General features: G+C 36.3%; 1 protein-coding gene across 4 annotated transcripts in view; it reads right to left on the bottom strand.

Moving 5' to 3' along the window:
- The window catches only part of CD44 (CD44 molecule (Indian blood group)), a 53,216-nt gene that overhangs the window by 4,791 nt on the left and 33,781 nt on the right, over window positions 1-14,644 (bottom strand). The window contains exons 7-14 of one of the 4 annotated variants that reach the window (XM_027882211.1): window positions 12,558-12,662; window positions 10,689-10,868; window positions 8,748-8,909; window positions 7,037-7,222; window positions 5,455-5,709; window positions 4,386-4,565; window positions 1,685-1,807; window positions 986-1,064 (exon numbers count right to left, since the gene is read on the bottom strand). In XM_027882211.1, coding sequence (XP_027738012.1) covers window positions 986-1,064; window positions 1,685-1,807; window positions 4,386-4,565; window positions 5,455-5,709; window positions 7,037-7,222; window positions 8,748-8,909; window positions 10,689-10,868; window positions 12,558-12,662 — 1,270 coding nt within the window. Of the gene's footprint in view, window positions 1-985; window positions 1,065-1,684; window positions 1,808-4,385; window positions 4,566-5,454; window positions 5,710-7,036; window positions 7,223-7,714; window positions 7,895-8,741; window positions 8,910-10,688; window positions 10,869-12,557; window positions 12,663-14,644 lie in introns of all 4 variants that reach the window. The other 3 variants (XM_027882212.1, XM_027882209.1, XM_027882210.1) reach the window with 3 other exon arrangements.

The following is a 14,644-nucleotide window of genomic DNA, read 5'->3' on the forward strand; positions in this document are numbered from 1 at the left end:
ACAAAAAAAAAAAAAAAAAAAAAAAAAAAAAAAAAAAAAAAAAAAAAAAAAAAAAAAAAAAAAAAAAAAAAAAAAAAAAAAAAAAAAAAAAAAAAAAAAAAAAAAAAAAAAAAAAAAAAAAAAAAAAAAAAAAAAAAAAAAAAAAAAAAAAAAAAAAAAAAAAAAAAAAAAAAAAAAAAAAAAAGAGTTCAAATTCAACATTCAAGTAGCATTCAAGTAGCATTCAATAGTTACTCTGTTAAAGGGCTCAATTTTAACATTCAAGCAGCAAAAAGCTGTTGAAGACAATTGAGATCTAACCTCAGAACAGCCCCCAAAGAAAAGAAAGAGGTAAGAACTCTATAGCCTATGCTTTAGCTTAGGGTTTTTTCAAATTTCCTGGCTAACTTTGCACAGATCACTGCACCTTTTCTTTGCTCAGCTTCTTCATCTGTAAAATAGAGTAAATAAAGCTATTGAGAGCTCTGATAGCTATGTTAGAATGTATCCTTGTGACTGCCAGCTGTGATACTGACTTTTGTTTGGAACTGATTAATCCTGTGATAGCAATTGTCCAATATAGCCCTCCACACTGTACACAGACAACACTGTTAATGGTGGAAGATTGGAAGATTATACTCAGCTCATGCTGTAGTTGCTACTGTGTTCATCTCTCAGTTTTCTCTCTCAGTGAACAGGATTTTCCTATTAATAACTAACAGATAGAGAAGAATTAATTTTCTGTGAAATTTCTACATACAGTTAATTTCCATTTCCAAGACCAAATGGTTTATAAAGCTACTGACTTCACATGATTCCATGTGAGTGTGGAGGCTGATGTGTGACCTGTGCAGTCACCTGGGTTCTCACACCCCAAGTCACAGAGCGTTGCAGAGGATGCTCTTTCCTCTATTATGTTTTTCTACTCTTTGGCCAAGCTTTGGAGCCTCTCAAGGAAGAAGATAGTAAGGCAATGTGTTTTGAAAATGGAAAGGTGCAACCTTACCTTCTCCGACTGTTAACAGCAATGCAGACTGCAAGAATCAATACAAGTGCCACAAGAGCAGCCACTATGATCAGCCATTCTACAGGGAGAGACGAGGGAGGGGAGAAGAGCATGTTAACATATCTCATGTAGTTTTGCCACTTCATATAAGTGCAAGAACACAATCTCCTCTACTTTCCTTAAATTGTCAGTCTGTTTTCTTGCTTTAAATGAGTGCTTGTTCGTTTTACAGAATGTTTCTGTGCAAATCAAATACGTTTTCATCATTCAGCTACACACAGGCCAACTCAGATTAAATATCCCATTGTTATCATCTGTAAGTACTGCATTTTGGTGGACTTGCTAGGTCTAAGTAGAATGGGATGATTACTTTCTCTGTTTTAAAAATTACTTTACTTTACTGCTAATATGTCCCAGAATATATTTGCATTCTTTTGCAACTGTATCATGGTGTTGGCTTCTTTTTATTTTGTTTTATTCTGTAAGCTCTATTCTGCAACACTTGTCTCAGCTATCATGTTTACTGAACTGTATGCAATACTGTGCATAGATCTTTAACGAATTTTGCCTGATTTCCTATCAATTTATAAAAATAATTTGAATCTTAATCCCTTGACCTCATTTTCACCTCTTACTTTAGTTGATATGAATACAATTCTGTACTTATATTTTTAAAACATATGACTTCAAAAAACCTACCTGGTACACGGGCTGACCTAGGCTGTGAATCTATTTTTGTTGTGGCAGTCTCTCCAGGGAAAGTAGTGGATTCATAATGTCCCTTGTGTGATCCTTCATTACCATATACACCAGCGGTAGAGCCTAAAGAAATGAAAAAAAACCTATCCATTAGGCCAAATATGCTTAGTGAGCATTTAACAGCGAGGTACAAAGAATATGACTTTCACAGTTAAAAAAACACATGTTCTGGAAAGTTCATGCTTTTTTTTTTTTTTTTTTTTTTTTTTTTTTTTTTTTTTTTTTTTTTGTGAACCAAAATGTGATTATGATTGCCTAGAAATTTTCTAAAGAAAATGTAAAGACCTGAGTGTTGGCAACTTTTTAAAGAGGCTTTTGTCATACAAAACATCTTGTCTGTTCCATGGGGAAAAGAGAATGAGAAAATGAGAGAGAGAGAATTGTACTTTTTTATTTAAACCTAAACTCTTTTATTTAAACTTAAAATGACCAATATGGAGAAATTTTGAAACTATTAATTCTATTCCGAAGCAGGATAAAACTGAATGTTGAAACTCTAAGGGTTTCATCAAATAGAATGGTACTTCTCTGAATGGTTTTAAATGATCAGCAGAATATAGATACAGTAATTTCATTACTTCATTAGCACTACAAAAAAACATATTACAGATCTCCACCTCTTTGCATTCTTCTGGAGTCTTATAGAATAAATTAAGTGCTGACTCTAATCAGCTGTAAAGTTCTTTTTCTTTAACACACATTGGAACTAATTTCTATCCAGCATTTCTGATCCCCTTTCCTAATAACAGTTGGTGAATACAAACCCAAGAAGAATATTTGTCCCCTCTTGCTTTGCCAGGAAACAGCTCACGAATCTTCCAGATGTTTTCATTATTTTTATTAACAAGAAACTTATTGTCTGTTGTGTTGTTTGGTGCTGTCACAACAGAGGACAGAAAGGCAGTTGGACATTCATTAAAGTGTGTGTGCTTCGAGAACTGCTACATTTGCTTTCCCCCTGAGCACTGAGAAGAAGCAGCAGGATTCAGTTGTGTCCCCTGCTGTTCTGGCTCTGGGAAGGTGCTTGCAAGTGTCAGGGAGGGATCCTCAAAAGCTCCCTACATTTCATTTTGGTAACATACTAGAGTTTTTTTCTTTATGAACACTTATTTTTCGGGTTCCTTTAGTGGACTGATTTTTTATTCTGTGGACACTTGGACACTTAGTGTGATGTCAGACCACAGCTTAAACACTGCTGTAGGAAAAAGCAAGTGAAACAAAGTAGTATAGTGCATCAAACCACCCATCTGTTCAGCGAAAGCCTCTAACCATAATCTGCCAATACACTGAATATATGAATCTTTTCCATTCCATTACACCAATAAGGGGCAACACTACAAATAAATGAACCATTCAATAAATAATTTTTTTAATGAAAATGGTAATGTCCTAGTAATTCCCTTATATTGTGTTTTTAAAAATCACCAAGAGAAAGTAAATGGAAAAGGTAAAGTTTTGAGACTTTTGCCAGGGCACGTACAATGAAAAGATTCACTGCAGATATTTACATTGAAACTTATCTTCAAACCAGTTCTTATATGTTCTACGTGCTCAAAACAAAAAGGTAGTAAAAATATTTTCATAGTGTGTAATGCCTGCACATAAAATTAAGGAGGAAGCTTGGATTAATTAAGTGAACAGGGCCAGTGAAAGTCAAGAAATGAGTCTGATGTAGTAGGAAGCCATTATGAAAAACAGATTTATCTTTCCAATAAAATTCTATCAAATACATATTTTGCATTTATACTTATATAGCTATGTCAAAATAACCAGACAATGTGGACGGAGTTGAATTTACTGGTTTTATACAAAATTTTTGAAAAAAAAAAAACAAACCGCAGGCCACATTCCATCTCACAATGTATTAATTAATTATTAATAACAAAATTATCTTTAAAGTGTTTGCTGTATAATGCTGTAAAAACATAGGTACATAATCTTGCTTATGTGCAAAGAATGTCCACAGAGCATTGGCCAAATTCTACCCTGGAATAGTTCCACTACCTTCCAAGAAAGTGCATGAAAACAGTGTTTGGATTAGTGGCTTTTGGAAGAGAAAGACCAAAAATCCCCTACTGTTAGGATGATTAATTATATGGAAACTACATCTGGAAATAAGGAAAAGTCCCTTAATTTTGCATACAATTAGCATGTGACCACACACAAAAAAACCCCAAAGGCTACAAGTAGTATAATAAGCAAACACTGTTATTGTTAAATGTACTAACTTTATCAGAAGAATAACCCTTTAAAAAAAAAAAAAAAAAAGCTGCTCTCAAATGAAATGTCTGTTACAACCCAGTAACAGTAAAGAAAGGCAAAATGTTATCACAAATGTATGGGCATGAGGAGAAAGTTTAGGTTTCTTCACTTCAACAGCTGCATTACCACATACTGATAACACAAGGTTATTTGCAAACAACTATTTACAGCCTTTTAGCAAGTGTTTTTAGTAGGAAGAGATACCCTTTATGACATCTTATCAGAAGGTTCTATACTTTAAAAAACTCCAAAAGGAAATCACACTAATGACAACAACTTACAATTATTGTTAGTACACATGGGTTTGGACAATAGCCGTCGTCCACAATAATAACTTACTGATGGATAAATTAAAATGTTTATAATTCACTATTCTTACTAGTAGGAAGAGGGGTCTGCAAGCGGTTAAGATGGTCTTCAGCATCTGGAAGAACTGCAGGTATCCAACTGACATGGGAACCATCTGTGGTGTTCGCTTGTTCACTTTCCCTTCCAGGTGGAGTGCCAGGTGCCAGTGGCTCCTTGGTTGCTCTCTCTTGGTTAACATCCTCCACAGACTCTGTGATGGTGCCATGATCAGCTTTAAAACGGAGCACTCACAAAACCACCACCCATATGGTTTCCACATTGTATTTCCATATTGCACCACAGCAAGCCACAAAGCACGTCCACCTTCCTCATTCAAAGCACAGAAGGAGGAGAGAAGACATGAAGGCCTCTCCTTCTTCTTCCACCCTGTCACTGGCTTCTGAGAGACCATTAACCACCATACCTACGCTCACCATGTTGGAGCAAGACATTGGCTACATGTACAGATCCCAGTGACACATGGAGAGGGGAGACCTTCAGGAGAAGAGACCACAGCAGCAACAACCTGACCATGTAACTCAGGAGTGAGAGGCCATACTGCAGCCAGACTTGTGTCAGTCTTTCCTGGCAATCCACAGGTGAGGAGAAGTAAGAAAATGATGGCAGAATATATAGAATGTAATTCTTCCATGACTGCACGGCACTCACCACCGCAGTATCTCTCCCCTATGATGGTGCTGCTGCTGAGTCACAGGAGCAAGTCATCTGATTAACCTACCAGAGCACCTCCACCACACCAATCATGGTGCCAAAGCATATCAAGCCTGATCCCACTGATGCACAAGAAAGGAAGACGAGGCTAGGGATTCAGAATCACCAAAGTGCATGTCTTGCAGAACAGTTAGCAGGTCACCCAAAAACATGCTTCAGCAAAGGACAGAAACCACCATGTATACCAGCAGAGAGTCCCTTACACCTTGTCCACAGAGCCTATCACAGATTTTTGCACTGCAAGTCCACACTAAGAATGTAGATCCCCAGGATAAGAAAGATAGGATAAGGAGTCAACTTCAGAAGCAATAATGTCTCATTTCACACAAGCATGAGAAATGAGTATGATCCATTATTCCTACTGGTACCTATCAGAGTAGAGTCATTACCATCTTTGATTATACTGGCTGTGGTCCTGTGGAGGACTTCACCCCTGGGAGCATCTGTGGGATTTGTGATGCCTTCAGAGCCCTGTGCTGATTCATTATCTGAAGGTAGAGGTGGTTGAGTTGGGTCTTTGTGGTGAGCATCATCAGGAGAGGTAACAGCTGTTACCAAGATGCGAGTTGCCCATGTTTCCCGGGTTATATCTTCTGGTACCAGAACATCAGTGGAGGCTGTGACTGTTGTGATGATGGCTAAGTTAACTTCAAAGACATTTTAAAAATCCTACCTCACAAATTTTTTCCTCTTTATTTAATTTAGCAATCTCTAGTCTTTTATTTATTCACTGATGTAGAATATGTAGTGAGAAGAAAAAAAAAAAAACAAAACCCACAAGCAAAGAATGTCTTCTGTATATGTCATATTTTTTGGTTTGTCTGTTCCTTCACTAACACCCTAATAATAAAGTTTATATCAATTTAAAATTATTCTACTGAACGTTAACGTCGCTAAGCAAACCCATAAACTGAAATATGCATTAACAAACAATGCAGCCTTAGGTGTTAGTTTCAAAAATACCTCAAAACTCTACTTAGAAGGGTGAAAATAGTAATATTATTTTCATAATAAAATAATTATAAGAATTCCTGTTGTTACACAGGGATTATATTAGAATGACTAAATTTAAAACATTTTAATAAATTGCTAAATCATACTTGTTTTTCATATTTGCAACTGATCTGTCAAACCACATAAGCGTAACAAACAATGAACTGTGAAGCTTTACCAAATCTCATTCATATTTAGAAAATAAGAGTAGGGGGTAGAGAATACAACTGTATTTTAATCCACAGACTGTATTTTAATTCATACAATCTTTAGCTTTCATAGTTCTTTGGCAAATTCTAAATGTTGCAGACTAAATAAATCTGATGAAAATGAGTTTTGAAGAAGGGAAAGCATAAATGCTAATTTTGCTTTGAATTTCTTTTTTAGAAAATGTAAGAAAGATGCAAAAAGCTCCAAAGTACTATGATGTCATAAAAATAAATAATATTACATTGTATTATATAAAAAAATCACTATTTTGAACTGGGATAATTTTAACTGGGTAATATGAAGTGCTTAGGAAATAAAGTTAGAACCTTGCAAAACTACATGAACAAACTCCAGTAAATTATTTCAAATTTTAATGTATTAAGAGAATATGTGGAAATATCAAGACCAGGAAAAGTAAGACATGAAAAGCTATATTTAAGTTTATGATTTATTTACACTTCTGGCCATTTCCACAAAGCAGTTGCTTTCTCAGTATTCCCATCTACTAAAAATAAACCTGAGCAAAGTCAGGGGACATAAGATACAGGGCATCCAGGGAAAAATATCCTTAAATAGGTAGCAATTCTTGTTGGGATATTCACGTGCAACAAAATCTTAAAAATATTTGCACTGCAAGTTCACAACAAGAATGCAGATGAGAAAGACAGGAAAACGAGTTAAGTTTCAGAAGAAATAATGCCTCATTTCCCACAGGCATGAGAAATGAGTATGATTCATTATTCTTACTGGTACCTATCAGAGGAGAGTCATAACCATCTTTGATTATACTGGCTGTGGTCCTGTGGAGGACTTCATCCCCTGGGGTATCTGTGGGATTCCTGATGCCTTCAGTGCCCTGTCCTGGTTCATTATCTGAAGGCAGAGGTGCTTCAGTTGGGTCTTTGTGGTGGGCGTCATCAGGAGAGGCAACAGCTGTTATGATGGTTAATAACAGATGATTTAAATATAAATTATTTAATCAGCTGTGAATTCCATCTGTGTGCTGCTGTGACCTTCCCATTCCCATCTCATTCAAGTCTCCTGATCACCTTAAACCACTGTTACCCTTTTCTCAACTCAAAAAGATAAGAGAAGAGAGACCTGTCCTGTACAGGACAACCACTGCTTTCTTAAGGTTTTGAAGAGACATTTTCATTTGCTATTCTCGTCTACTTTTTTTACTTAATAAAAAATATTCCAAGGACAGTGGACAAAGAGACATAGAGACAGCAGTCACGAGGATTCCCTGACCTGTATCCCAGGCTGACTACAGAGCCTCAACTTCCGGGACACTGCCATGTGCTGTTACAGCATGTTTTACATCGCAGGTATCAATACTGACAGTAAAGAACCCTTCCTACAGGCACTGTACAAAGTTACTCAAGACACTGTGAGTGGTGACAAGTTATAATTCATTGTCCTTACTAGTAGTAAGAGGGGTCTGCAAGCGGTTAAGATGGTCTTCAGCGTCTGGAAGAACTGCAGGTATCCAACTGACATGGGAACCATCTGTGGTGTTCGCTTGTTCACTTTCCCTTCCAGGTGGAGTGCCAGGTGCCAGTGGCTCCTTGGTTGCTCTCTCTTGGTTAACATCCTCCACAGACTCTGTGATGGTGCCATGATCAGCTTTAAAACGGAGCACTCACAAAACCACCACCCATATGGTTTCCACATTGTACTTCCATATTGCACCACAGCAAGCCACAAAGCACGTCCACCTTCCTCATTCAAAGCACAGAAGGAGGAGAGAAGACACGGAGGCCTCTCCTCCTTCTTCCACCCTGTCACTGGCTTCTGAGAGACCATTAACCACTACGCTCACCATGTTGGAGCAAGACATTGGCTACATGTACAGATTCCAGTGACGATCTTCAGAAGAAGAGATCATATCATGTTTTTAGTACATTATTTTGATGTTATGAATAGCATGTTATATGAGATTGCATCATGATGTTGTGTCATGCCAGTTTTGTAAATTCCTTTCTCTCATCATTCTGTGAACCATAGGGACAAATATTTTGATAAAATCTATGAAAAGAACAACACTATTTCCCCAGATGAATATTCACAAATTAAATGCATTAACCTGTTGATGTAAAAATATACATAGGTATGAATTCAACTTTAAGATAAAGACAGTTTGGCAACACGAACTAATATAACTTATGTAATGATCTCGATGCAATTTCACAGCCAGGCTTCACCAAGGAATGGAAAGTACTAAAAGTGGTGTTGGCAAGAAAAGAACTATTGTTCTATACAGAGCTAAAATAGAAACCTTTTCTCTCACCACCATCCAGATGGAGCGCAGAGAAAACTAGTCATTCTACAACTTATGTTGTTATTTTAAGAGATTAGTAATTATCCCTGTCTACAAGCTCATGCAGTATATTTCCAGGACAGGCCATCTGAGAGATAGAAGTGATGCAGTATACATAACTGACATTATTACTAGTACCTGTAGTGGAAGAGTCTTTGTCATGATTGTTCTCTCTGGAAGGAATAGTTCTGTCCATTATAGCAGGCCGTGTTGCATAGTCCTCTCCGTTGTCCCAACCTGGATATACCCGTGGGTCTTGCATGGAGTCATTCTGTTTGGCCCCAGGGGTGGAGACCACAGCTGTTATGATGATGGTGAAGCAATTATGAACTCAGTATATAAAGATCCATTTCTCATATTATTCTCCTCTTCGGTTCTTGTCTCTATGACAGGCCTTGCTCACATGTCTATTACATTTAATGGCAAAGAGAAGTAAAGTAGATTTGCTTCTCATCCTGCTTTATATTTAGAAAAGTGCCTACTGTCATCAGTAGGACCAACTCCTTCCTCAAACCAAACATATGCTTTCCAGAATCAAGGTATCTTATTGTTTTTCAAAAGTATTTCTCTGAATCTTGCTGTTGACTTATTTTTGGCTGAACATCAAACCAATATCCACTGATTCAGAATTAAGAACCTCAGAGCTAGAAACAACTGCAAGGATATGACCCATCAGTAAGATTTTATTCACAGAATTTGAGTGCATTGACTAGATCCAATTTTTCGCCTTTGAAATGTCACTGCTTTATTAGTTGCAGCATCTCCAGGAAAATAGACAAGGAAGCATGACAAAGGGGAATGTTAGCATATGCTGCAGATTTGTGAACAAGTGCACACACTAGATAAGACAGTATTCAACTGGGGAATATTTGATATTGCAGTTATTTAGAAAAAACTTATCCATATCAACCAATCTGTAGTTTTTATTAGATAGTCCAGCAAAAGAGTACCCAAATCTTATAGGAAGCATAACCCTCTTTAGCCCCTTCAATTCAAGAAGAAATTTGCCACAGTGTGTTACAATTTTAATTGCAACTAGGCCATTACATATTGCTATAGTAGTGTAGTATAATGTAGTGTAGTGTAGTATAGTACAGCGTAGTGTGGTAAAGTATGGCATAGTACAGTGTTTACATAGATATCTCTACCTCATATTGCATTGTACTGCATGTCCAGATTTTTTAAGGACAGTGATGACACGACTGGGCTTGATATCTTAGAGGAATGTGGACTTAGGCACTTAGGCACTACTGAAACACAAAACTTTTGCTAATAAGATTCCATTTAGTTGAATAAATAGAAACAGCATCTAAATTATGATTGTGATACGCTTCTCTTCAGAGTCCTGTATTTAATAATCTGCAATAGTAGATGACTGTTGGCAGTACATCTGTCATTAACTAGTAAGTTTGATCCACTCACAGGAAAAGAAACTAATATATGCAAATTTTCAGTTTCTAGCTTTAAAGCATAATTTGGTCTTTTATGTTTCAATTGATTCAACAAATGGAAGAGAGATGCCTTTTTCTTATTCTATACTGTGCTTTGTTTTCTTTCCTTCATCACCAGTACCATACTATCGCAGCTCGAAAGTGAAGTGAGTAGACATTTTAGATATTTTTTTTAAGATATAATTGCCATATTAACAAAAAAAATCCCAGGTCCGATAATGACTTGCAACAGGGGAGTGAACATAGCTCCCGATGAATGAAATATACAACAGACATTATTAAACCTTCTCTGTTTCCTACAGATAAAACCCTGGTAGATAGCTAGTTAAAAGCTTGTGACTGCATGATACACAACACAAAATGTAGGAGAAAATTATAGGAGGTTTCAATACTAGAGGTCTTGACCTGCAAGCCAAATAGAAGGGAAAAAACTACCTAGGGAAAGGTCTGAAGAATAATTAAAAATTAAAATTATTTTTAATAATTAAAAAATAATATAACGTCAGAATTTCTCAGGGCCTGCCCTACGGTGTCAGAATGCAAAAAATATTAGTAAAAAAAAAAAAACACTAAAAGTAAATCTTTAGAAAGCCCTGATAATGTCCTAAAATGTGACCTGTAATATTACCTGTATGAGAAGATTCCTTTTCAAAATAATTTTCACCTGCAACAGTAAACTGATGTTGTTCAATACTCGCCGTGGTATTTGCAGGATTTTGTTCTTGACTGATCCCTCCAGAATGAACGCTGTGTGATAGTGGATGTTGGGTTGGTCCTTGATGTTTTTCATTTTCATTTGTAACTAGTGCTGATAAGATGATGATTGAATCAATATCGATCAAAATACCAAACATCAGTCATATCATTCTCATATCATGGTTTAATAACAAAGGTGCCTGGTTTTTTGCATTTTGGCTTTTTTTTGTTGTTGGATATGATGTGAAATGAAAGATGAAAGAAAAAGAAGTCCTTTGGAAACCCTATGACACAAACCCATCACCAGGATCAGAAGAAGATTTAAGCAGGCTAGAAAGGATCCCAGTGACCAATGGAAAAGAAAAGACATTGGAGAAGCAGCAGAGGAACACACAGAAACTACAGCTTACACCTCTATTTCATTATTCATGAATACTAATGTAACTGTTGAGTCTGTGTATTCTGGGGTTTTAAAGTGAAAAAAATGGATGAACTTTCTCTTTTAAGTAAATATCTCAATTACACAATTACAAAGCTGATTCCAAGGAAATTGCAATTTCTTCTGAGACTGGAAAGATGAAATAAGTAGGTTCATATATTCAAAGCTGATAACCATACTTATTTTGAACTTAAAAATAATTAAAGCTCTTACCAATAAAAGAAATTCATTGCTCACTCTTTAATTTGCTCTTGCTTACACAGGACAAGATGCAGTCAGAAAGCAGCTAAAGTACCACCACCATAAGAGAGGTTTTCTATTGAACATTGACAGGTTTGGAAAAGATACATCAGAAAACCCAAGATGAGTACTAGAACTCAGCCGGAAATATATTTGCCTTAGGTATCAAACATTTCCATGAGTGGTATATTAAAGGTAAAGCAAAGGTCCTTAATCAGAGTATGCAAAGAATGAGCTGGACTTGTTGTATAGGCTGAGAAACCAGCTAGAGAAACCTATGCTACTTCCCAAAATAAGAAAAACTGGAGAAATACTAATTTATGCATTCAGGCAATGAAATATTCTTATGATGATGATGATGATGACTCATGAAAATGTAATCCATTCTTTTTAAATTAAACCTAATACATCTATATTATCTTATAAAAAAAGAGTTAATATTAACTAATGTATGAATATAACTGATCTAAAAACACGTCACAAATGAAAGTTACCACAAAAATTATTTCTGGGTGATTACAGAACTCGTTCTAATGACAATTGTATAAACCTTTGCTGTTCGAAACAAGCTCAGAAACAGAAAGACACAGCAAAAATAGCTTGAGAATGCACTATGTAAGCCTTTGCCTATGGAAGCTTTTAGCCTTGAATGCTTTGATATCTCAGTTGGTTACTGGCACTAGCGGCAAAATGTTCACATTCATCTGGACATAGTATATATCCTTTGGAGGAAAATTTCATGTTTTTGAAACACTAGCTCCCTTTTTTGTCTTTTGTCTTCAGATTTTACAACTGAAAATTCTGAAATGGAAAAAGGTTTTTTTTTTTTCCCACCAAGGTGGGTCACCAGAAGTTACAGTCTGCTCAGTTCTATTATACTACTGGCAGTGCAAATTTAAAAATACTAGAAATGTGAGGAAAAAGGGGCAATTAACTAACTTTAGATGCAAAAGATAGACCTGGAATGACGGATAGATGACACCTCTGGGGGCTCTAGTACAAATAATGTAAAGGTATTACACTGAACTGAGGCTAATGGTATGGGAATTACGAACAGCTGCACCATGAGTGTTGCACTTATGTCACTAATCTTAATATTATCTGAAATGCTTGATTCTTTACCCCTGCTAGAAGAGCTAGGATACTGCTCCTCTTCATCTGTAAAGGTGGGATTCCAATGATCTTGTGTGGAGATTTCCAGAAGCATTTCGTGTTGTGAGTCCACAGCTGTTGGGACAATGGAGGATTGAACACTGACTATGCTCTAAGTCTACCATTGTTCATGTATGCCATAAAGGCAATGGGAAATGGATATTCATCCTAAATATAGCCTCTCTACTCTTTTTATCAAATCCCTTTACACCAAACCGGTTGTTCTTTTCTTCACATTGAATAGACGCACATTTTCCCAAGAAGAATGGGGAAAACAAGCAAGAGAAGAATAATGTATAGCAGATGTAATGCAAAACCATTACAGCAGTTATAGACATTTAAACTCACATTTGACGAATAGTGCTGGACCTAAGGAACATGGTAGATGTCTCAATACATGTAAAACATGCTTGCTAAGAATCCAAGAAGTACCCGGAATGTACCATGCCAGAATATCCACCATTGAGCTCAAAAGTGATGAACACCAAAAGACTGATAGCGCCTTGACAACCACCAGGTCACCAATATTAGTCAAGAAAGTTATAATACAATTAAAAAGATGAAATAAACCTTCCACAAGAGTCTATGATCAGAGACTGTATACACTTCCCCCCATGCAGCATGCAGACACCACTAGGCCACAGAAAGTATTTGGAATGCAATACACCAGTGGAATAAGTTACCAATGCAGAGTCTCAAAGATAAATAAATTAAAACCAGAAACACCAAAACACAGGCAAAATAATAAAAAGCCCCAAAGCAAGATGATTTGCTGATTTTTGGATTTCTTCTAAAAGCAAAGGCCACTACTGAACTATCTGCAGAAAAATAAAATGCTTATAAACAGTGATTTATAAACACTCTTGAATAAATAAGAGCACAGAGAACAGATACATTAAGATGTACTTAAATTAAATAAAATTACAGAAATAGAACAGATTGTTATCTTTGTACAAATAAGAGCATTAGAGTATAGTCATTAATGGCAACTTCTATGTTACAAAACTCCCAAGGGCTGGCGCTGTTCCCTGGTCATAAAGTAAAGTACCAGAGCGTGTGCTTCAGCGAAACACAGCATTTGGCTTTAATGTTCACATATGGTGGTTTTCTGGTTTTCAGAAGAAAATTATTTCAGGTATGGATGGCTTTTAAATTAGAAAAGAGTTATCAGATGATGACTGTGGGACTATTTGTATCAGAAAAATAAAGCTATGTATTAAAATATCTCATTTGTTGTATTGGATCATGCCTAGACATCTGAGATCACAAAACAAATGAGGTGATGTTAGAAGACAGTATGGCAAGAGTGTAGAAGGTTGCAAATATGAGACCATTTTGTTGACAATTCCCAATGAAAAAGGCACTTGGGGTTTGGCCTCCTCAAATTATTCTTGAACATTTCCTTCCACATACAGGAAGTCTGGTATTAATAGTTGTAGATTATACATAGCATGAACCAGAATTATTTTAACACTTAAAAAAAATTAATAGAAAGAAAGAAAAGCTTTTTTCTTCTTTGAAAATCAGGAGTGAATGAAAACATTTGAATAGGCATGAAAATGAGGTGGTAATTTTAAGTAGTGATAGAAGAGATATTACTTTTATCAATATGGAGCTCAGACAATTTTTCCAATCACAAAAGAGATATTTCTGCAGGAACAGATAATGAAGAGATCATCCAATTTTCACATAATATGTGTGTGGCAATGGAGGAGGAACATCAGGTATGAAAGGAAAATGAAGAAACCATCCAAAGAGAAAACAAGTTCCTTACTCGTGCTTGGAGCAGTCTCATCCTTGGCCATGCTCCTGCCCCAGCCAGGAAACAGTGTTGGGTACATCATCTCCTCTGAAGAGTCTTCATCATCTGAACCATTGCCACTGGAGGTCACATCTGCTGTGATGATGTTAAATCTGCCATGAAGCCCTAACTCGCAAGGCCTTCTGATTGCAGTAGTTAGGTTTTCCTGTCTCCCCTACATGCAGCTTTACAATCTCAGAAGAGAATACAAAGAACTGTGCTTCCCACGGTCCATATCCTCCTGGCCTTTTCACTC

The sequence above is a fragment of the Empidonax traillii genome, unplaced genomic scaffold, assembly GCF_003031625.1.
Source record: "Empidonax traillii isolate 1590-97213 ecotype Southwest subspecies unplaced genomic scaffold, ASM303162v1 scaffold103:size1334136, whole genome shotgun sequence".
Classification (NCBI taxonomy): domain Eukaryota; kingdom Metazoa; phylum Chordata; class Aves; order Passeriformes; family Tyrannidae; genus Empidonax; species Empidonax traillii.